The sequence below is a fragment of the Rhopalosiphum maidis genome, chromosome 1, assembly GCF_003676215.2.
Source record: "Rhopalosiphum maidis isolate BTI-1 chromosome 1, ASM367621v3, whole genome shotgun sequence".
Classification (NCBI taxonomy): domain Eukaryota; kingdom Metazoa; phylum Arthropoda; class Insecta; order Hemiptera; family Aphididae; genus Rhopalosiphum; species Rhopalosiphum maidis.
In genome coordinates, this window is record NC_040877.1 from 34,606,770 (window position 1) to 34,631,956 (window position 25,187).

Here is a 25,187-nt window from a genome sequence, read left to right on the forward strand (position 1 = left end):
GTTTTGTCGTAAATTAAACATGTGATTAAACGTAAATATTTGGATTTCATTTCTTAAAATATTTAAATGGTTAAACACGTTGACAGACAATAACTCGAATGACTATAAAAAAATTATTTTTCATAATTTTGACAGATTTTATTAGGGGTTAAATGATATATTTTACTCCACACACACACACACACACACACAATGAGGTCCTTAAGTAAGTTGTCCCTAGCACTTGGCATGTCCCTCCGATGAAGAAAACACGTTTGTTAATCCAACGACGGCAAATCGGCTTAACCGGCGGAAAAATTACTTATATATACAGTTTATGGTTATGGATATTTTATTATACAAAACGATATGTTTCGGCATAGGAGTAGGTATCGGTCTGTGAGAAATGCGCAGCGAGTGAACAAAAAAAAAAACCTGTATTCACTGGACGTTAATATTATTTCATGGCCAGATGCAGTTCGGTATAATCCATTATCCATAGAGTCTTGTTAGTTTGCGTGTGGCCAGCGTGTTGTATATGTACAGTAGCGTTACAACGAATTAAATTAACGCTTTTCGTATAGTTTGGTAAAAAATGTAATTATAATTATTTGAGGACGTCCAGTAAATTAAAACATGCTCGCGCGGATGTAATAAATGCATTCACGGCAGCCGCTTCGGAATAATTGTACAGAGCGTATATGTGTCTTTCGATAACATCGGTGAGTAGGTAGTAAATAATGGTAAATACTATTTTTGCTAGTAAGATTCAATACTGTTTAGTGAACAGGTACATCGTAATATTATAATATTATTGTACCTATATTGTTATTATTTTGTAAATAGTATATATAATAATATTTTAAAAAACAACGCGCTCGATGTTTGTCAACCTGTCACCGGTTTATTTTCGTATATTGGCGTGCATGTCTGTGTGGCCATCTGTCAAATCGGCTGATTGGTCGTATTCATCTGATAAAAACAATAAAAATGTTCTCGTTTTGTAAAAATTTATCACCAGTTCTATTGTGTATTTTGTGGACAAGAATTTTCAATATCACGTTATCGATCGTTCATAAAATAATGACTAAATGACCTACTATTAAAGTCGTAACCCAAATAATAGGTTGAGACGTTAGTAAACTTGTTTTCAAAGTAAAGGGGGTCACGAAATTCAACACTATCAGGTAACGAAATAAAACAAAAAAAAAAATACAATAATGATTAAAACATTTAAAACGACAGTCACTATATTTAATTGTAACAATTTATTAATAATCGATTTAAATACTTCCTGAATTACTACTTAGTTAGTGTTTTGTGTTGTTTTCTAGATGATGGTTAAAGTTGAACAACATTAGGCACACAATATTTTTCACCCAAGTGTTAAGAGATGTAGTTGAATTTATTGTTCACGGAAAATGACAAACAATCATCCATCAGCCCAAACTGATCGGTCGACGGATTGGCGGTCACGTCGACCGGCGATATGAAGAAGACCGCTGTTACTTATGAACGTACTCACTCGTTGCGGGATGACGATGAAGATGGTCACGAGATAATATTAGAACGTGATCCGTTCCGGCGCCCTAAGTCTCACCGTATCACTGTGCTCTCAGGCCAAAATGGTTTGGAAGAGAAACCGTCTAAAAGTGATGTTGATTTACCAAAAAAAAATAGACGTAGTTGGGAAAGAGAAGAAGAAGTGCTTCTGAATAATGAATCATCAATTGATGATGAAGATGCTGCCAGAAAACTACGAAAATGGAGCAAAAGTAAAATAGATTTATTAATGCCCAGTTTACGGTCCCTGGTCACTTTGGCCAGGGGCAAGTCATCCTCATCCTCATCATTAAATCAACCAAGTTCAGCAGAAAGTTGGTCACATTTAGAATGTGTACGGAATGATGAACCAATCCGTAAATATAATACTATGGTAACATTATCTAATGTAGTTCTAAATCGGCCTGTGGGAATCAAACCAATAAATCGATTACGAGATACTACTGTATGTTCAAGATGTAGTAGTGTTTTGTCTTTGGCTGCATCTTCATCTAGATATTCATTAGGATCAACATCAAGTTTTGTAACACATAGAGATCAACCTATTGTACTTTGTAAAGTATGTTTAAACGAAGTTCCTGTAAAAAATTCTTGGACACTTCAACAATGTGGCTGCTCCTATTGTATTGAAGTGAGTTACTTTTTATATTAATTATACTATTATACTAATCATTTTCCAAGCCGTGAAATTTCTTAATTTTAAAAATACAAAATTATTTTACTAATAATTATTTTTTATTAGATAAATTGAATTAATCTTAATTATTTTATATTACCTATTATGAATTTTATTTAAAGTGCTTGCATATTTTGAATATATTTCATAAATTATAAGTTCATCACATTTTTGAAATGAAATAGGTATTAATATCAATTTAATCAATTTTTCAAATATTGAAATAATTGTATACACTATTTTTAGATTAGGTTAGCCACCGTGTTTAGATACCTAGTCAATTGATAATTTGTATGTTCACTCTTTTTTTTATTCTTCAATAAGGCAATTATTCAAAATTGATTCTTCAAATCATAAAATATACTTTTAGACCATATTTTCAAACGTGAAACTTTAGCAATACATAAGTTGTATTCTGTGAAAATACAAATTTATTAAAATAGTAAAAGTATAACATACACTAGATCCAAAATTGCTTCTGTTTTATATTTTTGTAAAACCATTTTAAAAATTTTATCCTTGGTGGCTTGGTACAAACATTTTAATAATTGAAAAATCTCTCGTTTAAATATTAAAATAGCTACATCAAAATTAAAAAATAAATTATCTTCAGTATAATTTACAGTAAAAAACTAGGTAATCGTTTGAAAAACTGAAATTCACATCATCACTGGTTACTCTTTAAGTATATCTAAAACTTTAAGTACATTTATATATTCCAAAAATCAGAATTTAAATTAAATTAGTGTGATATAAAAAAATGAAGAAGATCTAACTTGATACAACACTGTATTGTTTATTTTTTTTTGTTTCTATGAACAAAGGTTGTTTAATTTAAAAAAATATTTTATTGCATTCTCTTAAGAGTTAAGATATAGCTAATCTTATATTTTTTGTTTTGGTATGTTCTGGCTACATCAAGCAGCTAGTTAAATTTTAATTTAATTATGTTATAATATATTATTTAATAAATAACATAATATGTATACTACCTAATTTATATAATTATTGTACTAGTTGTGGGTACATATTTTTAATTTAATATTTATTTATTTAGTATCTAAATTTATCCTGAAAAAATGTTATAATAATTATATATTTCCAACTATTTATAATTATACATTTTATCATTATTAACATTTTTCATTACCTTTACAATGATTATTTTTCATATATTTTATTGAAGTCACATTACCTAAAGTATTTTACTCAGAAGCTTAAATTTTAATATAATGATACTGATCAAATTATCTTTAATTATGAAAACTTAAATTACAATTGGTTATCTAATGCTATCATGCTACATAATTTTGATTATTGTAGCTTAATCAAGGAACATTGCAGTTATTTTTAACTTACTATAGAATTACAATTCATTTTATTACATTCCTAAAAAGTATTTATCTCATTTTATAGATTAACAAATTATTTAAAAACTTATACTTAATTAAATAATAACAGAAGTTACTAAAATATTAATTTAAATAAAATTAACATAACCTTAATTTTCCAAATTTGATAAGGATTTAATATCTTTATTTTTTAAATAAAAACCAAACATGTTTTTTCCGCTTAATATTATTAATTTGATAACATTATTGTATTATTCTGGCCCCAAAAATATAAATGATTGTGATTTATATTAAACTTAAAACAATTATTACTATGATATAATCATTACCTAATATCTATTTTATATTTATGATAATAAAGTCGTTAAAAATAACATAACATTTTTGTTCTTATCAGTATGATATGACAAATTTATCATTCATTTTTTTAGAAAGGTAGTATATATAAATAATATACATTTTAGAAACCTATATTATATTGAAATATACCTATAATTATTTTAATTTAAGAATATCTTAGCTTACTCAATTTGCCATTTTGTAATAGTTTTACTAATTTTATATTTTTAGAATTTTAATATAATAAAATAAACTTTATATGTTTGTACTATTGCTATATATATTATATAAGTATCCGAAATGTTTTTAGGTACGAGGGTTTCGAATAAAATTCCGATGAAATCATTATTAATTACAATTACAAATAAATACTTCTACTTCTATTTACTAGTTTGATATGCGTTACCGCAGTGGTGGGACCCCTACTGGTTTTCTTGTGTTTGATCTTGTATTACAATTTATGGATTTATTCTGCTATCTTTATTACTTTACTTTCTATCACCCATCTATGTATTGAAACTCAGAATAAGAGCCTTTGCCAAAGAAATTTTAGAATGCCGGTCCTAGGCCTGATTAAAATTAATTGGAGCCAAGTACTTGAGCCAACTCGAGGCCCTACAGACAGTAATATAAAATCCAAATATTAGTGTATCTACTTACCAAAGTTCCCCCAAATAATTCTAATATATTTAATAGTATCATACTATAGTAAAATGAATATTTCATACCGTTCCGTTAATTTAAAAACATTAATATCGTTCCAACTTTATTAAAAAAAAAAAAAATTGTAACCGAAGTTTGACAGCTTCATGCCTTTGCTTAATATATTAAAATATATTAATGTAGTTTATCTAATGCTTCTAAATTTTTCGGATATTTACGAATAAATAAATGAGCATTTTTTGTGAACTAAGTACTCTGTATAATTAAATCTTGACAAACACTTCAAATATTGAGGAGGCAATTTATGGGATCTCCATTAATGTAACTTTATATGTATGACGTTATTTAGTATTGATATAGTATAATAATATTGTATTAATTTAATACTGTTAATAAAAATATTCATAGTGTAATTTATAGTCAATTTTTCTGTAAAACCAGTCTTAACTTAAGTATTTATACTTGTGAATTTAGACTATTGTATTTTTATACTCTCATTTCCAGATTAAAAATTTAATAAGTACATTCATTTTTATCCAAAGATATACGTTATAATTTATAATTATAATTAATGCGTATTTAACGATTTTGGACTATTAATATTTAACTTAAATTATTAAAGACATCACTATTATTTTAAAACAAGTATAGAATATTAAAATTTATTTTCTATATAGTTAATACCATATTAAATTTTAAAACAATATAATATGGAACGTACTTATTGGCTATTACTAGAATATAAAGACGTAAAGTTAATTACTAATTGCTATTTATTTAGGTAGGTACTTCAACATGAAATATATTCTTATATTGTATAATATGTAATAAGTATACCTGCCTATCGTGTTATATAGAACAATAGAATAATGATTCAGCTAGGCGGAAGGCACACCAAAGCAGTGTGACGGTGAAATGATAGAAAACTATTGGCCTTTACTATTACTGGACATTGGTGTGCCGCATGCGACATAGCGTGTTAGTTAAATTTTAAGTTACTTAAATCATTTTTTATGATTCATCATAGTGTGCCTTAAACTAATTATTAAGTGTGGGTCTCGCAAACGAGTTTTTGTAAACAATATTTTGAAGTGTAACTCGTTAGATAGGTAGACAAAAGTATTTTTTGAGCATTTATATAATTTTATATTTCTTACAACAAGGATTAATTATTAATAAGGTTTAATGACGTTTTTCGTAATTTATATTTTACAATATTTTTTTTTTATAAAATCGTTGTATAGATACTATTTATTGTATTTTTTTTCGTTTATTAGTAATTTGAATTTGTTAGTTTATCATCGTGGAATTAACTGTGATACGATTAAAACTAATATAATATAAGGTGATTCATTAAATATGTCCCATTTTAATGAAGTATACTGTATAGTAATTACTCCAATATAAAGTCAGATAATATACTTATAAGAGGAAACTAACACCTACATTTAGTGCGTCTTAATTTATTTTGTACATTGCAAATAATATCATAAACTCATGTTCTTGAGTCCACTTTATATCATTCGGATTTGTTTTTAGACAAAGAATACCTTCAATAAAAATAAAGTAAATAACACGCATGATGTCTTGATGAAAATATTATGGATAGGTATATTATTTTATTACTATAGAGTTGTAAATTTGTAGAAAATTGCATTTATTTATTTTAGCTTATTATAAAATATAGCTTTAACAGAGGGATACAATTCAAGGGATTTTAAACATTTTTTATTTATTAAGTATTTTTTTGGAATTGTAAGGCAATTTTTGATATTTTTTCTAATAATTATATTTATTTATTTAGATATTTCATTTTTGTAACATAATTTTTTTTTTTGAACTCGTAGTGTACGTTTTACTAAATTAATATTTTTCATTTACAATAGTTTAGTATTTCACGCTTTATAGTGTATTCTATAAATACTTATTTTTTTGATATTTTAATCCATTAAATTCATGTCTAATTATTACCTAATCATGTGTATAAATAATGTTAGTGCATTTTTTTATTTATGTTACTATATTGGTTGTTTACAAAATATAAATTATCGCTAAGATTCTGAATACATAAATTATAGTGATAATGAAGTATTTCATTTCAAATCGGCAACTGTACGTAGATTATGATATATTATAATAATATTAGTATATAGACTAGAATTATTTTATTACATTAATCGTTTAATAAATTATATCTTAAAAACATGCTTGGTTCTTTTAGAATACAATTTTTAAAAAATGGGCATGGAATAATCCCTACGAGTTTGCACAAAACAAATGCAGCTCACAAATTTAAAACTTAATTGCTGCTTATAGTTAGGTTATAATACAATAAAGTTAAAATAAAAAAATCTTGATAGATTTCGAAAATGTATTTAAATTGTTTAAATGTGTTTATATCTTTATATAAAAAAAATTTAAAACCATACTTTAATACCCTTTTTTATGTTTTAAATATAAAGTGATTAATATATATTGATTTTACAATAATTTGTTTTGTTATTATTTTTTTTTAGTAAGCGTGAGCTTCAAAAGCTTCAACTAGGTGTTGTGTCTAGTTGGAATTTTGTAAACATTGTTCTTTAATTTTTAATTAGTTTTTAAAGGGACTACAGAAATGGGTAATGCAAATTTGGGAAATATACAGCATACTATTTATAAACGAAATAGGTTTTTATTATTTTTGTTATAACTATAATATATTCATGATCATCAATTTATTTGAACATTGCATAAACGTGCATTATTTAATAGTATATATTATATTATACCCTTATAAATGTATGCATATAATAATTTAAACAAATTTAATTTTTGAGCATCATTGATTCAGAATTGTGAATAGTTTAAAAGTTTATATGAAATAGACTAATTTGTTATTGTTGAAGTCGGCAAGAACCACATTTTTGAATTTTGGTTTGTGAACTTTTGTAATAAATTAACATAGAAAGTAGATATAGATATTGAACTTACAATAAATTTATAGTTTTCACCTACTTGGAAGACTTAGTAACACAAATACATAATGTTTGTCATTTAATAAAATGTTTTAGCTAAATTTCACAATATTTTACAAATTATATAATGTTAAAACATTATTACAGAGCCACTTAGTTTAAATTTTTCATTGCAAGGGTTTTCTAAATATAGTAATTTTACTTTTACCTGTTCTTTATTATTTTATTTATTCGTATAGCTTAAAAATAAATCAACTATAATTATTGCAGTCGTATAAATAATGAAATAAATCAATCATGTTAATAATTAGATTATTAGACTATAAATCATTCGCGTATCACCATTGTTCATTTTGACTTATTTTATAAAACAGGTGTGCATCGTTCAATTTTTGGGTTGTATACCATTATTTATACATTGCCTGTTTACCTTACATATAATTATCGTATATTATTTCCCCATCAGTATATTTAACAATATATCTAACTATAAGATATTAGCAGTACTCAAAACCGCTAGTTGTTTACTAATTTTAAACTTTAAAATATGACTATCGTAATTCGTAATATACAATTTTCAAATACCAAGTAGATATTTAATGTTATAAATGTATATATTACGAGATACACACGATTAAACTACTACTAATGTGTACCTCCTACGAGTGACTCAGAACCACGAATAACCCATAGATTTTTATCGTATAATATTATGTTTATTGTACACCTATATATTAATATAATAACCGTTATTTAAAATTTAATTGAATAAGTCAAATTATTTTTTAATTTTATATATTATATTCAATATATGTATACTTTATTATACTTTGCTATGAATTATAAAAATTGTCAAATTTTCAAGTTCAACAATTAAAAATTCTAAGATAAATAGACAAATTATGACCGATGCAATATTAACAACAGATTTACATACTTATATATATATATTGTATGTATCAATAATTAGTAATAATGGTAAAGTAATATTACAAATGAGTTATTAAATTACAACTTTGAAAGCACATTTTTAAACTCTTGATCTATCCATTATCTTTTTTGTTATTACATGAATAATCTACTCATTTCCGTCGCCTAGCATTTCATTTTATTACTATTTATGATTTGTCCTTCGTTTCCATAGTCACACGTTGGACTATCTTTGTACATCATATGTATCCTTAATGACCATGGACGAGCTGAAGTTGATTTAATACAGACTACTCTTGCCTAGGCTCTGTTTCGTTTCTTCAACTACTTTGTTGATGTCCACTACTAGATTTTTGTTTACTATAGAACAGTTGATCCATTCATTACGCCATTCTATAAACTATTAAATCCTGTTTTCATATTTTTTTCTTTTAATATAGATATCCAAGTATGGTAGTTTCCTTGATTTCAATCTGAATACAAACACATCCTCTAATGTTTTTCGTAATAGATGCTTATACATTATAAGTATATAAATATAAATATATACCCATTTCTATAATATTTGTCAAAAGTTAATATATATTTGTTTTATTTATCGTTTGTGGTAGTAAATAATAATTTGATCGAAAATAATTAAAATTAATGTTATACAATTAATGTTCATATCTAGTTAAGATTCTCAGTAGACTGCGGCATTTATAATATATTTTTGCTAATGATTATTTTGAGTAGACTGAGTTATTCTTAGTTGCTAACTGTCATAGTTTTCTACAAAAATTGAGTTTTGGACCAGTTAATATTTTTGAAAAAGTACTATTTAAATTCTCAAGGACTGTTAAAAGAATTACGATAAATTATTGAAAACTTTTAAAGTGGAATTTACCGGTTGAACCATTTTTTGTTCAATTAAATAAATTTAATAGTGATTTAATTGAAATGTTGATTGTACACACCTATAAAAGAGAACTACCTACGATAAAGGTTATAATATATTAAGCATCACTATATTAATAATTAAAATACATAATTTGTAGCGACTAAAAGTAAACGTGATTAATAAAAATATCTATGTATATTATGTATTTATATATAATAAATCGACTTATGTTAGAGGCCAACAAGAAATAAATAGTTAAATTTAAATAATATGCAATAATTAACAATGATAAGACTAAATAAATCGGAATAAGACCTATTGACAATTGTTTGTCATCATACGTTTCGTTTACACAGGGTATAATACCCTGTTAATATTTCAATTTTGAAAGCTTTAGATAACCTTAACGCATTTGAAAAACTATTCTGAAGAGTACAGCTTGATTTACTTCTTTTAGAAATCTTTAAAAAATGTATAAACATCACACAATAGCCGTTCTATAACTTTTTGATACCAAAGTACTTTATAAATTTATTTATACGACTTTATTAATAATATAATAATGCTTTATTAATAATACCAAAATATTTTCAGTGTCTAAGGATAAATTATTAATTCATATGTTAATTAAACATAATTAAATTTGTTTAAATTGCTATTGACTTAAAAATATGTATGAAAAATAAAAATAATATGATATAATAATAATTAATAATGCTATACCGCATATTGTAAATGCTTTTCACAGATTTTTTTTTGGTTTAACAGTACCTAGGTACTTAAATGTTTTGTTCGGTTGTAAAATGTTTTGTAAATATACGTATTATATTAGCTGTATTTATAGTTTATTGTATTGTAATATTTTGTTTTCCTTGGTGCCAATATTGAAAATTTAGTGTTGTGTTCAATAGCGTTTTATGATTTGGTTTTAGATACCTCCGTGACGTCCTATTGAATTTGTTATCTCTTTGTGTTCCTTGCTTATTACTATATGTATACTATAAAGATACAACTTATAAGTAATATGTTAACGAGAGAGTACAATAAGTCTATAATTTTGTCATGTCTTGAGTAACAAAACATTCACTATTTTTTTTATTTAATTTCAATTTTACTTGAACATATTCAATTTTACACAATTCTTGGTTAGTACAACTAGTACAAGTATAGTTCCTAGAGCACAATTTAATACCATTTACACAACCGATTATCAATAAAGTGGGATTCACTGTAATAGACCGAGTTTTGTTTAGAATGGTTTTCTGAATTATATGATATAATAACATAAATCTAATGAACAAAAATAATGAAGTCATTATTTAACATGTTCCTTTGAAATCAAATGTAATGTCATTAATATCCTAACCTGTTTATCTGTAGGTATTTCATTTTAAATCTATGCGTATCATTTAAATTTATACGAGGCTACAATAGATCGTAAGATCCTCTATATCGATTATCGGGGCATTTTATTTCATACATTAGTATCGTAATTAAATGTGTACTTATATCTGATATTATGAAGTATATCATGTAATATGTATTAAATAAAAAAAAGAATATTGCCCAAGACAATATTTGATATGTATCAAGTTTTTCGTGAACTGTTTAAAAATACCCCGAATGTACAGTTTTTTTTTTACAATTTTTGAAAATAAAATACCAAAGTATTTTTATAAATGAATAAGTAATAGCTAAATTAGCTATTTAATTCTAATTAGACATTTTTAATCCAACCAAAGTCTGTTAGAACTGAGAAAATATTAAAAAATACATTATGTGTCGATGTGTCATGTAAACGATTTTCAAACTTTATTCGGACTAGTATTTTATGTAGGTAGTAGGTACTCATAATGGCTCAAGGATTGCGTTGCTCAGAGTGATTGAATCTACTACCTAACTATTTGTAAAATTGAATGTTTCATTTTTGGGCATAATTATGTTAATAGTGTGTATTATTTAATTAAAAATAGAAAAGTGCTGCTAACGAATATGATAAAACTATTAAAATAACTTTGGTTATCATACTATGTGCTTTCAGCCAATTATTTTATGAACGAAATATGCGCTTTACCGGTACTATTACAGTTATACACTCTAGTTTATCAATTATCTCCGGTGAAAATTAAACATTCGACTGTGGTGTATTGGAAACAGCATTCTAATACACGTCTGGTTGGTTTTTATAATGCAAGAAATGTTAAGTTAAAAGCTGAGTTTAAGTGTCCAATTATTAATTATTTGTGACAACCAGATCTAGCTACATCCGCCACGTTACCGCGTTCTTTACATATATATAATATTAGGAATACCTAATATTTATTATTATTATTATTCATTTATTATACTCGAAAACCCTTAAAGTCCGTTTTTTACGTTATCGGTTGAACATATTTTGCGCTAGGGATAGAGTATGATATCGTGGATAGGTATAGTTCATAACTATTGGTAAAATGATTTTAATTAAGTGATACGCAAAGTACTCTTAAGAGAGTTAAATTACGAATAAATAGTATTAACTTAGAATTAAGATTATAAATTAGCTTAACACTAAATATTTAAAATAATCACTACACGTTATACTACACTTGTTTATTATTATATTTGTTTATTTAGTTTACTTGACAGTATTTTATTAACAAAAATATTTCTTTGTGTATAATGTAAATTTAGCTCAGTTATGTTGATTGTAATTTCCATATTTTTATTAGGAATATAAAACAGGTTTCAGTGTTATATTTCTTTAACCTTGAATTTAATTAAACTATTTATTATCCAGAGATCAAACTTAATTGTTACAAAAATAATTACAAAAATTTAAAAAAAAGTATTATTGTAATTTAATAACTTAATTTAAAAAGCTTTTATAAGCTTTTTATAATATAGCTAATATTCTAGCTTTTATAGAATACATAAAAAATAAAAAATAACAATTATTAACTATTCAATCTGTTTGTTTATAGTGTGTGAAAGCATATGTAGATTTTGAAATCAACCAAGGTGCATACAATATATCTTGTCCAGATGCTCAATGTCCAAAACAAGGCATAATCCAGTTAGAAGAAATAGAAGCATTGGTCAGCATTGATGAAATTGAAAAACATCAAAGATACAGACTTAATAAGGGTAAATCAAAAACATATCAAATTTATAAAATATAAGAATATTAAACAATATTTTGAATTAAATGAAAACAGTTCTAAATATTATAAGTAGATAATTTTGGGCAATCACAGTTCATAATAATTACTAACTTAACTACTTTAACTACTAAAAACTAAGTTTTTACCTATTTTGGGCAGTTAATTATAAAATTGTACTTAAAAAAAGTATACATAGATAGGTATTGATAGGTGTAGGTATATGATTGTTATAACATTTATATAATTTTATTTTTTACGTAATGTTTTAGATTATTTTAAACTTAACATTGAAATTAGCAGTATAAAGTATAGGTCTATGATGCCCAACCTTTTTTGTTCGGCATGCCACTTTGGTAAACAATCATCTCCGAGAGGGCCACCAAATATAAAAGTACAATGATCAGTATATCAACAAATGAAAAAAAAACTGATTTATTAATTTGTGACGGGCCACATAGAATACCTTCGCGGGCCGCGGGTTGGGCACCACTGGTATAGGTAGTAAATAGTAATTTTGAATCAGTTATATTTTTATATTTAGAATTACTTTTATGTTACATTATTTTAAATTTTAAAAATTCTTGAAAAAAAAATAATATCAATGTTATGTATAATCATTATAATTTAGTATATTATAAAATCAATGGTATATAATCAAGTAACATAGAATCGAATACCGATTCTATGTTATTTTTTTATGTACTAGATTACATTAGCAAACAACTAAACAAATTTAAATAGTGAATTTAGATAATATAGTCATAATTTTAATAATCGATCAGGTGGAAATACTATAATTAATTACTTTTTGTTTGGTTTATATTGTGATAATATTTTACAGACCTTGGACGTAATTACTTGGTTGATAGATTTTTCATAAAAATTTAAGAATAATAATATAAGAAATTATTTTTAATATAGTATTATTATTTATTAGTTGTTACATTTGAATAATGTCAGCAAGTGATCAGTTCATTTGAATCCAATCAGATTGATCACTATCCAATTTTATTTTTTTAATTTAAAATCATACTTGGTCTCTTTATTTTTTTACTTTAAACCTCAGATAAAAATCTTTTTATTTAAAACCTTTTATTATAATACTAAGATAGTATAGTATTTATATAATGTGAAGTGTATTTCAAACTAAGATAATTGGTTTGACATATTTAGTGGTTTGTAGTACATGTAAGATGGGAAATACTATACAGTAGAATTTGCTTAATAGGGACACATTGGGCGGTGATCTATTTGTTCCCATTATCCGACTGTCCCGATTAACCAAATAACTAATAAACCGATACATTCGTTCTGGACTATGCCAATCTATCCCTATTAAGCGGTTATCCCCTTTATACGGTGTCCCAAATAAGCGGATTCTACTGTATACACATTTTTTTTAATATAAATGATACATACTATTGTTTTTTGTGCTGAATAAATAAAGGCTTATAATTATTTATACTTTATAACAATATACATTTAAAAACTAATAAACAAAGGAATAAAGTTTCCAAAGTAAGCTTTATTGATTATAAATAGGCCCTATGTTTACTCTATGAATTGAATAATATTGTGATAATTTTTTAATCGCAGTATATGCTTATCCTTTATTTACATAAATATTTATTTATTTATTTATTACAAAATAAAATAAAATAATATTCCTATTTAATTCTTATTTTATTAGGTAAAAATGTTTATAACTTTATTTTAATTAAAATTTCTGAAAATCATTACTTTAGTAATGAATTAATGACTAATAAGTTACATTTATTATAACTTTTTTAATTTCATAATTATATTTATTTGAATAAAATAAAATTTCAATTTTGTTTAAATATTATTCCTTGTTTATATGTGATAATAAAATGGGTCTATTTAAAAATAGTATTTTTATCAGTAATTTGATAATTAAATAATTTAAATGTTTTATTTTTATTTTATCAAAATCCTATTTTTAATTTTAATTATTATTATTTTTTTGTTATTGACAGAAGTGGAATTGGATAAAAGTCGAATGTGGTGTCCAAAACCAGGATGTGAAACTGTTTGCAATGTAGGTGATCGTTCACGACCACATAGTGTAATATGTCCTACCTGTCAAACCGAATTTTGTTCTGGATGTCGAGCAACATGGCATCCTGGAAAACCATGTCCTCCTCCAACTACACATGACATGCCAACATTCGATTCAGATTTAATTAAATGCTGTCCCATGTGTAGTGTACCCATTGAAAAGGATGAAGGCTGTGCTCAAATGTTATGTAAAAGATGTAAACATGTCTTTTGTTGGTATTGTCTTGCTTCTTTAGATGTAAGTTTAATAATATTATATTATGCATATTAACATTTGTTTTTTCAACAATTCATTTTTTACACTTTTATATTTCAGGATGATTTCCTTTTAAGACATTATGACAAAGGCCCATGTAAAAATAAATTGGGTCATTCAAGAGCTTCCGTGATATGGCATCGTACCCAAGTGATAGGTATATTTGCGGGCTTCGGTATACTGCTACTTGTTGCTAGTCCTTTGTTATTACTAGCTGCTCCGTGTATAGTTTGTTGTAAATGTCGAGTATGCACTAGTGGATCAAAATTAGATGACCCTGATGATGATATAATGGATGAACCAAATTGATCCAGTTAAGTATACATCATCAAATAAATGAATTTTGTTTTTGTATTAAATGTTATGGATTGATTAATCAATAATCATGCAATAATTGTTCATTAACAATATGCCACCTAGTCATCAAGTTTATTTACAGTGTAATGTATTAATTGTATTAATATCTTTAATATCTATTTTATAACACAGACAAATTCACCTTACTAGTATGACTAATAAATAATAATATATTATTAAAAAATATGAAGTATTTTTATATGTCTTTTCACTTGCTTAATTGTGTTTAAAACCTAAAAGTTAAATATCTATACATGATTTATAAATATAAAAATAATACAATTCAATTATATATACATATATTATTAACCTTAAAATTTTACATTCATATTGATTGACAGTGATAAAAAAAAATATTTAATTTCTCTTATAAAAATTTTAATATATCTTTACTTTCCTATTTCCAATTGGCACAATTTGTGTATTCTTAAGTATAGTATTTAACATTTTATAATATATTATGATCAATGAAAACTATCTAAAATAATTTCAATTATTTAGTTTATAAATTTCAAATAGCGAATTGTAGGTTGTATTTTAATTTAATGAGAAAATAAAAATTGATATTTTTAATTACTTGTTTTGAACATTATTTTATAGATAGTTGATACTTAATAAAGTGGATTAGACATTTTATTAATTTATAATTGATTTTTATAAATTAATATCTTATTTAGTAAAATCACATTTATAAATCATTAATATTAGCTTTATTGAAAACATGTTTAAATAAAGTAATAGAAACCACTATAATTTGTTATTAAAAAAATTATGTTGTTAAAAATTTAGATATTTCTTAAATATGATAATAGTTATTAACTAGTGATGAAGACAATACAAAATTAATAAACATAATTATTGCAAGATATTGTTTTTTTAATTATAGCTAATATATACAAATGTAAATTATATAAATAAATATTTAAAACATTTATGAAAAAATTGGACAATTTTAAAAAAACAAACAAAACATTTGTCAAAATATTATTTGTTTGCATTTATTCAGTTTTTGGTCGAAATTTAATTTTTTTTTTGTATTATGATCAATAATTAATATTTCTTATTGAATACCTTAAAATCTATACTTAAATGATTATCGAAAAAATAAATTGAAATATTCTATTATCTAGTAGCTTAAAATATTATTTTGTTGACAACAATTGATTACTATTATATATATATATATTTATATTTATAAAAAAAAATTACTATCATTGTTATCTTAATTAATTGAGTGAATTAATATTAATAAATCATAAGTTTATGTTTTTTTTTTCTAGAAGAAAACTTAAATTTCATTCCATTGTTAATGCCAGTGATCAGAAATATTTAAAATTGTATTGTACTCGTATATAATATTTAGTTTTTACAATGTCGTCCTATATCTTAATTACTTTTTCAATTTAACTTATGAGTTTCGACCAATTAAATTGTTTTTTATATTGATCTCTAATGTAATATAATAAACAATATTACCCAAATTATTGGATCATTGTAGTTAATTTAATTTTTGTATGTATGTAAAATATGTATGTTACATTCTATAGAATTGTTAGATCTAATTATAATATATGTGATTAGTTAATGTTATTATATACATAATTATGTATATTATTTAGATTAATTTGTTTCCGTTTTAACGCTGTGATAATATTTAAAAAAGTATATTTATGTATAAATAAATATATTTTATTGAAACACATACCGGTCAACTGTGTGATCACAAAGAGTGCTGTCTTTAAATTTGCATTATTAAAATATTGTGCTTGTAAAAGAATGTAATTAATATTATATCATATTTGTTTAAAAAATATATGTTAATTTTTTTAGACTTAATTTAAAAATTGTTATAAAATAATAACTTATACCGCAAAAATATGAATTGTAGAACAAATGTATATATTGTTACTATTTATACAAATCGCCTAGGTAAACTAACAGTGCTGAATGTTATACTTACAACTTCTTATTTTACTTATAATTATGTCTATATTTCTATTTACAATTAGTAGGATATGGGCAGATGGTTTTATCATCCTTATTATAATGTATGATTTACTTATATTCCTTTTTACTAGTTTGGAAATCATAAATATTATCATTTTTGTTTTTGTATAAGCTATTTTACAAATGCTTTATATCTATGTATTACCTATATAGGTAATTTCATTAATCATTACCTAATATTCCTATATGTGCATATTTATTTGATACAATATTGAGTCTATTTAATTATGTAGAGTTTTTAACACTGCGGTACATAAATATTTTCCAAAAGCTTTTAGTTTTGATAACAATAATATAACTAGCACTGTTATTACAACTTCACAGGATTTTTAAGAGTACCACATGAGTAGAGGATATTACTATGCAGTGATTTTTATTTAAACTTATAACATTTGTCATTGAAATCCAAGTGATTCCAATTTTGTATTTTTCATTTTTAACAACACTTAAATGAGGTAAACTTTAGTCTGTAATTCGATCAGATCAATATAGGTATAGGATCAGGGTCAATGGTAAATTTTGTTCCATTTACTTATCAATTGTAATTTGTGGCAGATTTAATTACAATTTTCTTCTGAAAGAGTAATGAGACAATGAGTAATAAGCAAAATGTATTGTAAGTGTATAGGTCATTAGACTTTGTTTTTTTAAACATAACATTGGTTTGTTTATTTATCCTTAGGATTTATTATTTACTATAGGTAAGTACAACAAACACAATCTGATACTAATTTTTTGTGTTTAAGTGTTAAGTATTAATATTAAAAACTAAATACACTTTATACTATTAAATAATTTTTACTTAATTTTTTTTTTTAAATTAAAAATAACAACCTTTTGATTTAAAAAACAAATTATTATGAACATAAATTTTAAAAAAGTTTCATATGTCTTATCAATATTTCAGAGCTCAAAGTTTAAAAAAAAAAACACTTTAAAATCAACACATTCATCGCTCAAAATCTAAAAGGCTTTAGGCTTTAGGTGGTGAAGGGTGATAATATATCACCCGGACCGTTCTTTCGTAAATATGTCACTGGTCTGTGAGATTGCTTTTTTTTGTGTCTAGGACTCTACAGGCGGCACGTAGTGAAATCAGAAATTACTGCTATGGTACGAACTGATATGCAAATAAACTGTTTGCATGCAATTTTCCAATAAAATAGTAAATTTATTGTCTGCACAAAGAAATTTATTAAATACATATCTATAAAGTAAATTTTTTGTTAATCAGTTAATGTAGAATGTAGCATATTTAGTGAGTGCTAACCTCTAATAATCAGTATAGACAGGTAGGAGGTACCTATTTTTTTTAAAAAAAAAAATTTTAAAACTGTTATGCTCTATATTTCATGTTGTATTATTTAGTTATGTTTAAGATCGAATGTTACTATTTTGAAACAATAAGAACTTTGTTCGTACCAATAAGTTATAAAAAAAAATAACGATATTTCACAGATAATGTTCTCAACTACATTGCATATTAATTTGGAGTCTTAACTGTACTATCACTACAGCCTGAGTGGTTCTATCCCGTTAAAAACAGTTTTGCTATGTTTTACATGACGTGGAAAACGGAGACAACACTTCATGCGTCCTCTTAAAAGTCATAATACCTACCCATAAAATTATATACATTCTTTAATAATAAATAACTTAACAGTTAACAGGTAGGTACTAACAACATTTTCGATTAATAATCCCGGCAGTCTTTTGCATTTTTTATTTTAATATTAATTGACTGCCTATAGAACATTGAATTGTTCATTATTACGTTTTACATAGTTTAAGGAAAAAAGAAGGAAAATAGTCATTTATTTTTATTCAAAACAGTGTTATTTTTATTGGTATTTTATATTTAATTTGTATTATTTGTATTGGCTTTTTGTACCAGTTATATCAGTTATTGACAATTGACATTGCCTTGGGTATAGTTAGTAGTTACCCATTTAGTATTTACATAAATACATCATTCATCATTGTTAACTTTAGGTACCTATACACTATTTATAAGCGCCTATCTAATAGGCCAAAAAACTTGTACCATTGGTACAGTACCAATATACCATAGGGATTGGCATATACAAATATTAATAGATATAATAATATTAATAATATTTCTATGTTTAAAGTACGCTGGGAACAGTCTACAGACTATAAAAAAGATAATATGCACTATTAATTAATTAAGTGTTGGTTTACCTTTAGGCTACAATATATTTTTGGAACACTCGGAGGAAGAGGAGGCGCTTTTCTTGCGTGACTTGTAACTGTGCGATAATAATTAAATATCTAAGTGTATAGTGTGCACATATAATATAATCTATTATACAGACTTTTATTTAGGTACCGGTGGTAAAACTACGTATTAGAAGTATACTGTATACATATAGACATTTGTGGTGTTCAATTATCGTTTATCAATTTTCTGGTAAAATTAATATCATACATTTTTTTTCGCGATTTTAATTTATACTGACATATTAAATAAACGTATAAATATGTGTATATATACATATTAATTATATTATTGTTCTGTTTCCATCGTCTGCTTATAGGTACATTAAAAATTGTATACTATATTAGTATAATAGTATATTACTAATATATGTTGATGGTCTTTGGCCAATGAGCTATAAGTTAGTACCTACATTATTGTTTTACATTGTAAGTAAAAGATATCCAGTGATAATGATGTCCACTCATGGGATTTTAATAGGCTTCAATACTTCGTCAGTCATCACTGCAGCTGTATGTTAAATGTTTGATCTGCTACCTGTACGTCTACAGCTGTTATTTACATGCCATTCAACTATTGGAAAGGGGGAAGGTCGGTCTATTAGTACAAAGTTCATTCTCTATGACTATTCCTATAACAGTCGAATCAATATTTAATCAAATTATTGATTCACTGTACTGTATTTAACTTATATGAGTCATTACTACTGGTATGAGTGGTATGTCTTATATATGTACTTATTAATATACAAATATGTGTACATATGTTTGTTTTTATTTATTAATTATATTTATTAAATAATACTGGGTCCCACTGAGTCACTCCATACGTAGGTATATCTATTTTTGTGTTTATAATAGATATAACTGATACATGAGCTATGTGGTCTGTAATTGATAATGCCTATATCATAATTGTATGTAGGTACTGCATAGTAATATAGTAATTATTAATTACTCCATGTGCCTAACAGTATCATAAAAGAGCACAAAAAACAATATTAATAATTAGAAGATCGGTTGTTACGTGTAATATTAAAGTCAATAGTCTAACAACGTAGGTAACAAAGATGGTAATACATTTTTAACAATATATTATTTTCTCTAAGAAAATGTTTACATTTGAAAAAGGTTGACATAAAATTAAAATATTGTAATACTTACAGACTATAATGTAATGTAATTAAGAATTAATTAAGAAAAAACCACAGGAAAAAACTAAAAAGCGTTTTTTTGAGTTTATTTTTGTTTTAATTGCTGTATTCGCCTGTATTGTGTATTTAGATAGCTACATAGGCACTATATATAGTTAAATAGTTTTTTAGTCTGTATAGACTCAGATAATTTAATTTTGATACCTTCAAAAATCTCAAAAAATGTCTTTAAAAAAATACAAAAATTACATCACAAAAATGACTATAAATTTATTTAAAAAATATATTACAAGTTTATTTTTATTTATTAAATTAGTATATTAGTAGTAACACTAGTATTAGTATAAGTTTAAAAAAAGTTGTGCAGAAAGCTAGATTTCATCGACTCGTATTTAATTTAATTTGCATGAAAAAGAATTATTTTCATAAATTACTTAATTTCTTTAATAGTTTTGTATTGTTTTATATAAATTTATTTTTAAAGTTTTAGTCCAAAAAACTTTATAATGCCCTAAAAATTAAGAAAATGACCTAAAAACTAAAATTTTAAAAAATGCAAAATAAATTTTCTTATTCTTATTCAAAAGTACATAAAATAAAATAAGCTTTGGAAAACAATGCAAAGTACATCGAAATCCCACCCTTACTTATTATTAGTTATATAATTATAAATTAAGGTTCGAAAGTGGTAAGATTTGTAATTTGTATATTGATATTGTGCTTTATGTTCTCGATTTATTAAAAATCACGCTAGAAATCCGAGATATACAATAGTGAATTGGTGAGTTTAAAAATGTTATTATTTTTTTGGAATTTTAAGTAATGTTTTTTACATAATTTGTTTTTAAGTTTTTTTATACATATTTTTCAATTTTATTCGTGCATATTTTGCTTTTATAGTCTCTATAACTTATGATCCCTATAGTTTTTATAACCTATATAATAATCATAAATTCATAAAAAAAAAAAAATTAGATTCAGTTACAGAAGGTGTGTCAGTTATCGCATGGTAATAATGGCAGTTTTCCAATTACTTAAAATTACTTTTTTATATACCATTTGCACTCTATACATTTTAGGGTTGATAGACATAGACCAGTTGCATGGGCGTATACTAGTTGCCTTCCGAATTTAAAAAGGTCAATAATTTTTATACGAATTGCCTCCCGACGTACCCTAAATTTTATCGTAAACGAGACTTAAGGGACTGGTACTAGTTGCATCTTAATGGACATTGAACAGGTAAAAGAATGTATATGTTGTTCAAACATGACATCATTACATCAACATAAGTTTGTAATTTTGAAGTCAGAGGATTCAATTTTTCATTCTTATTATGGGTATGAAAAAGTTCAAGGTTCAACTAATTCATACCGAGACTGTTATTTTAATACATTGTTCTAATAAGCTTAAACCATTATATGCAAGATTAAAAATTAGAAACAACAATTTTGTATCGATACTCAAATAAAAAGCCGAATTAAAAATATATATCAAATTCAGAGTATATACAAATATTGGCTAAATAATATAAACCAAAATGTTATAAAATATATTTTATTATTTTATTACCATACATTTATTTTATTGGCTATTTATAATGTACCACCTATTTGTGTTGACTTATTATTATAAAATTACCAAATTTTCATTTTTTATTATTGTTTTTAATATAATTGTGTACCTATTATTTGTATAAAAATGTATATAATATAAATACATAATACTAATATTTTTAATAATAATTAATAATAGAATATTAAATAATTCTAAATAACTATAGTTGTATATAAAAAATAGAAATTATTAGTATTAATAATTATATTAGTTTAATATACCTATCATACCTACATATTTTATGATTGTTACGATTGTAACGTAATATACAGTATATAACAATATGTGTCATTGAATTATTCAGACAGTTATTATTTTTGTCTTTAAGTTTTGTATATTTTTTAGCATATTACCCACTATACCAGCCACCAGGGGTGGCGAACCTACGGCACGCGTGCCAAAGGTGGCAAGTTGATCAAATTTCAATGGCACATGAAAAAATTAAAATTACTAAAAACTATACTATTTACAAAGTTTTGATTATAACTGTTATAAAAAATTCAAAGAACAAATGATATACATTTTCAAAAAATTATAGTTATAAAAAAGGTATGTCTCCTTAATAAAATAATACATAATAAATCTGTAACTTTATTTTTATCCTTAGGAAATATAATTTCCTTTGGGCACGTGATAAAATTTCCAAAACCTTAATTGGGAAAATATGGCATTTGACCCCAAAAAGGATCGCCGCTCCTGTACTATACTGTTATACCTGATTATCTTTGCTGGCGGAGTTTACACTCAAAAAAGGTCCTTGTGACGGATTTCACATGCACCCCAATTAGTGTATATAACGTTTTTATTTACAATAAGGATGAGAGGCAATTCGTATATTTTGGGAGGCAACTATAATACTATATACTATATAGTATACACCGAGTAGTTGCGTTCTACACATTTTAGAGTCGATAGACCCAATTTATTGCGCTCAAAACATTTTATTGTCAATAAAATACCTGAGGTAAACTCATTAATTAGTTAATATAATTATATAATAAATGAATACACTAACCGTCAACCGATTTTTTTTAAGTATTATTACGTAATATATATATTATAACTAAATAATTTTTTTTCTTCGTATTTAACATATTATTATTATATTACTTGCGTGATCAAACGTGTGTAAAATATATTATAAATGTATAACCATTATTCACTTTGATCGCAGTAATCAATTGATTAGTAAATACATTTTTAATTTTCAAGCATTTAAAGTGTGTAGATTATTTATGTTCATATCGATGGAATTAGATCGAACAACAATATTTTCATGCCTGAGAGTCGTTTATTATTTTCATTTTACAGATGTTTAGTGTTTACCATACGATTTTGCCGAAAACATCTTTATCAACTATCAAAAAAAACAGTATTCACATTTCACATCAATAATATCTATACTATTCAAAACAATATAAATATTAGTAATATATTATAATATTACTTACTAACCTACTTTTTTTCCATATAATTGTTATGAAAAAAGTTAAGTTTGAAACACATTAAAATAAATGTTAAAATAATTACTTTTGCATTGGAATGTAGATAACAAAAAAATAAAAAATAAAATGCTATAACATAAAGTATATATTATAATTTGTGTACCTATACTTTGCATACTTTTGGTAGAACCTATAACTTGAAGTTAGGATTATTATTTTAAATATTTGTTTTCGTGTATCGTCTTCTGTTCCCTTAATTTTTTCTAATGTTTTTTAAATTTTTGTAAATTTATACATTCCAAAAGCTTTATCAAATGAATATGTGATTCTATAATAATTTATTTGAAGGTATCAAATTAAATTTTAATCAAAATTATTAATAACTTTTAGTTAATAAAGCTTATAAAGCATTCATTTATTTTAAGTTTATATTGTAATTAAATTTACTCATTAGTCATTGAAATTGTATACAATACTAGTTCACTCATTTTGTTACATTTATTGGTTATTTGTATAATTGTATATAAATTAGGTATAATGGGACAAAAATGTATTACACCATGCAGCGCGGTGTAAACGCGTTGGATGTTTCGCTTAAGTGCTTGTCTATGTATAAATGAAAATAGATGTTCAAAGAAAAACTTCCATTGAAGAAAACGATCAGCAACCGTAAATTATAAATAACCACCATATGCGGAACTGAAAATATATACTCGAAGTATTCATAGAAAGGAGTACGCTACTTCAGCTACTTGTATATAAACAGAAGATAGCAGATGTAAGACTGTGATATCGTCATCCGTCAAGTGACAAATATTATACATTATACACAATATATTAATCATAATACTATATATTATATTATTATGTAATGCAGATGTAGGATCTACCCGGGTCCGTCGATGCGTGTGACGACTACTATAACTTTTTATATATATTCATAATTAATTATTTATAAGCTAGCTACCTTTATAATATAACAAATTTATTATGACCTTTTAGACTGTAAAATATTTTTAACAATACCATGTGATACTGTGCAAGTACACTAAGTAATATTGACTTTTATAATTTAAAAAAAAATCATTACCCGTGTTTGGCGTATCTGTTGTCCGTCAAAAAAAATTAATAAATTATGTAAGATAGATTTTGAGAACCTCTCATACCAGCAGTCCCCAAACTATACAGCGCGAGTACTTTCTAAGTCTTTAAGGGCACCGCGGTCTACGGCTTAATTTGATCTAAAAAAGGCACCACGGAAAAAAAGTTTGGAAACCTCTGCCTTATACGAATATCAGTTATATTCCACGTTATTTATTTATAAATTATTTATTGAAAAGATGAAAAATAAATTACAGATTAGATATTATGATTAGTTACAGATTTTATTAACCTGCCTCATGTAAGCTTATGCTTACTATAAGTTATTACTTATTATTATTTCATCGCAGCATTACTAACGGATTATTGTTTGCTATCAGTCTGAAATCTGAATACCTGTGTGTTTAAACTACGGTCTGCGACAACGTATATGAAAAATTTAAAAATATTT

General features: G+C 24.8%; 1 protein-coding gene across 2 annotated transcripts; it reads left to right on the plus strand.

Moving 5' to 3' along the window:
- Positions 1-490: 490 nt before the first annotated feature.
- Positions 491-17,010, plus strand: LOC113549598 (probable E3 ubiquitin-protein ligase RNF144A). 2 transcript variants are annotated; one of them, XM_026950978.1, is made up of 6 exons: positions 958-1,166; positions 1,314-2,173; positions 12,303-12,465; positions 14,480-14,799; positions 14,878-15,130; positions 16,455-17,010. In XM_026950978.1, the coding sequence occupies exons 2-5, from the start codon at positions 1,469-1,471 to the stop codon at positions 15,124-15,126; spliced, it is 1,437 nt and encodes a 478-aa protein (XP_026806779.1). In that variant the 5' UTR covers positions 958-1,166; positions 1,314-1,468; the 3' UTR covers positions 15,127-15,130; positions 16,455-17,010. The 2 variants fall into 2 exon arrangements, with proteins under 2 accessions (XP_026806780.1, XP_026806779.1); XM_026950979.1 differs by lacking the exons at positions 958-1,166; positions 16,455-17,010 and adding an exon at positions 491-701 and having other exon boundaries at positions 14,878-15,369.
- The last annotated feature ends 8,177 nt before the right edge of the window (positions 17,011-25,187 follow it).

Excerpts from the sequence above, each read along its gene's own strand:
- LOC113549598 (XM_026950979.1), top strand. The coding sequence starts at position 1,469 with ATGAAGAAGACCGCTGTTACTTATGAACGTACTCACTCGTTGCGGGAT. Across the intron at positions 12,466-14,479 it reads AAGATACAGACTTAATAAGG|AAGTGGAATTGGATAAAAGT; the intron begins GTAAATCAAAAA and ends TGTTATTGACAG. Across the intron at positions 14,800-14,877 it reads ATTGTCTTGCTTCTTTAGAT|GATGATTTCCTTTTAAGACA; the intron begins GTAAGTTTAATA and ends TTTATATTTCAG.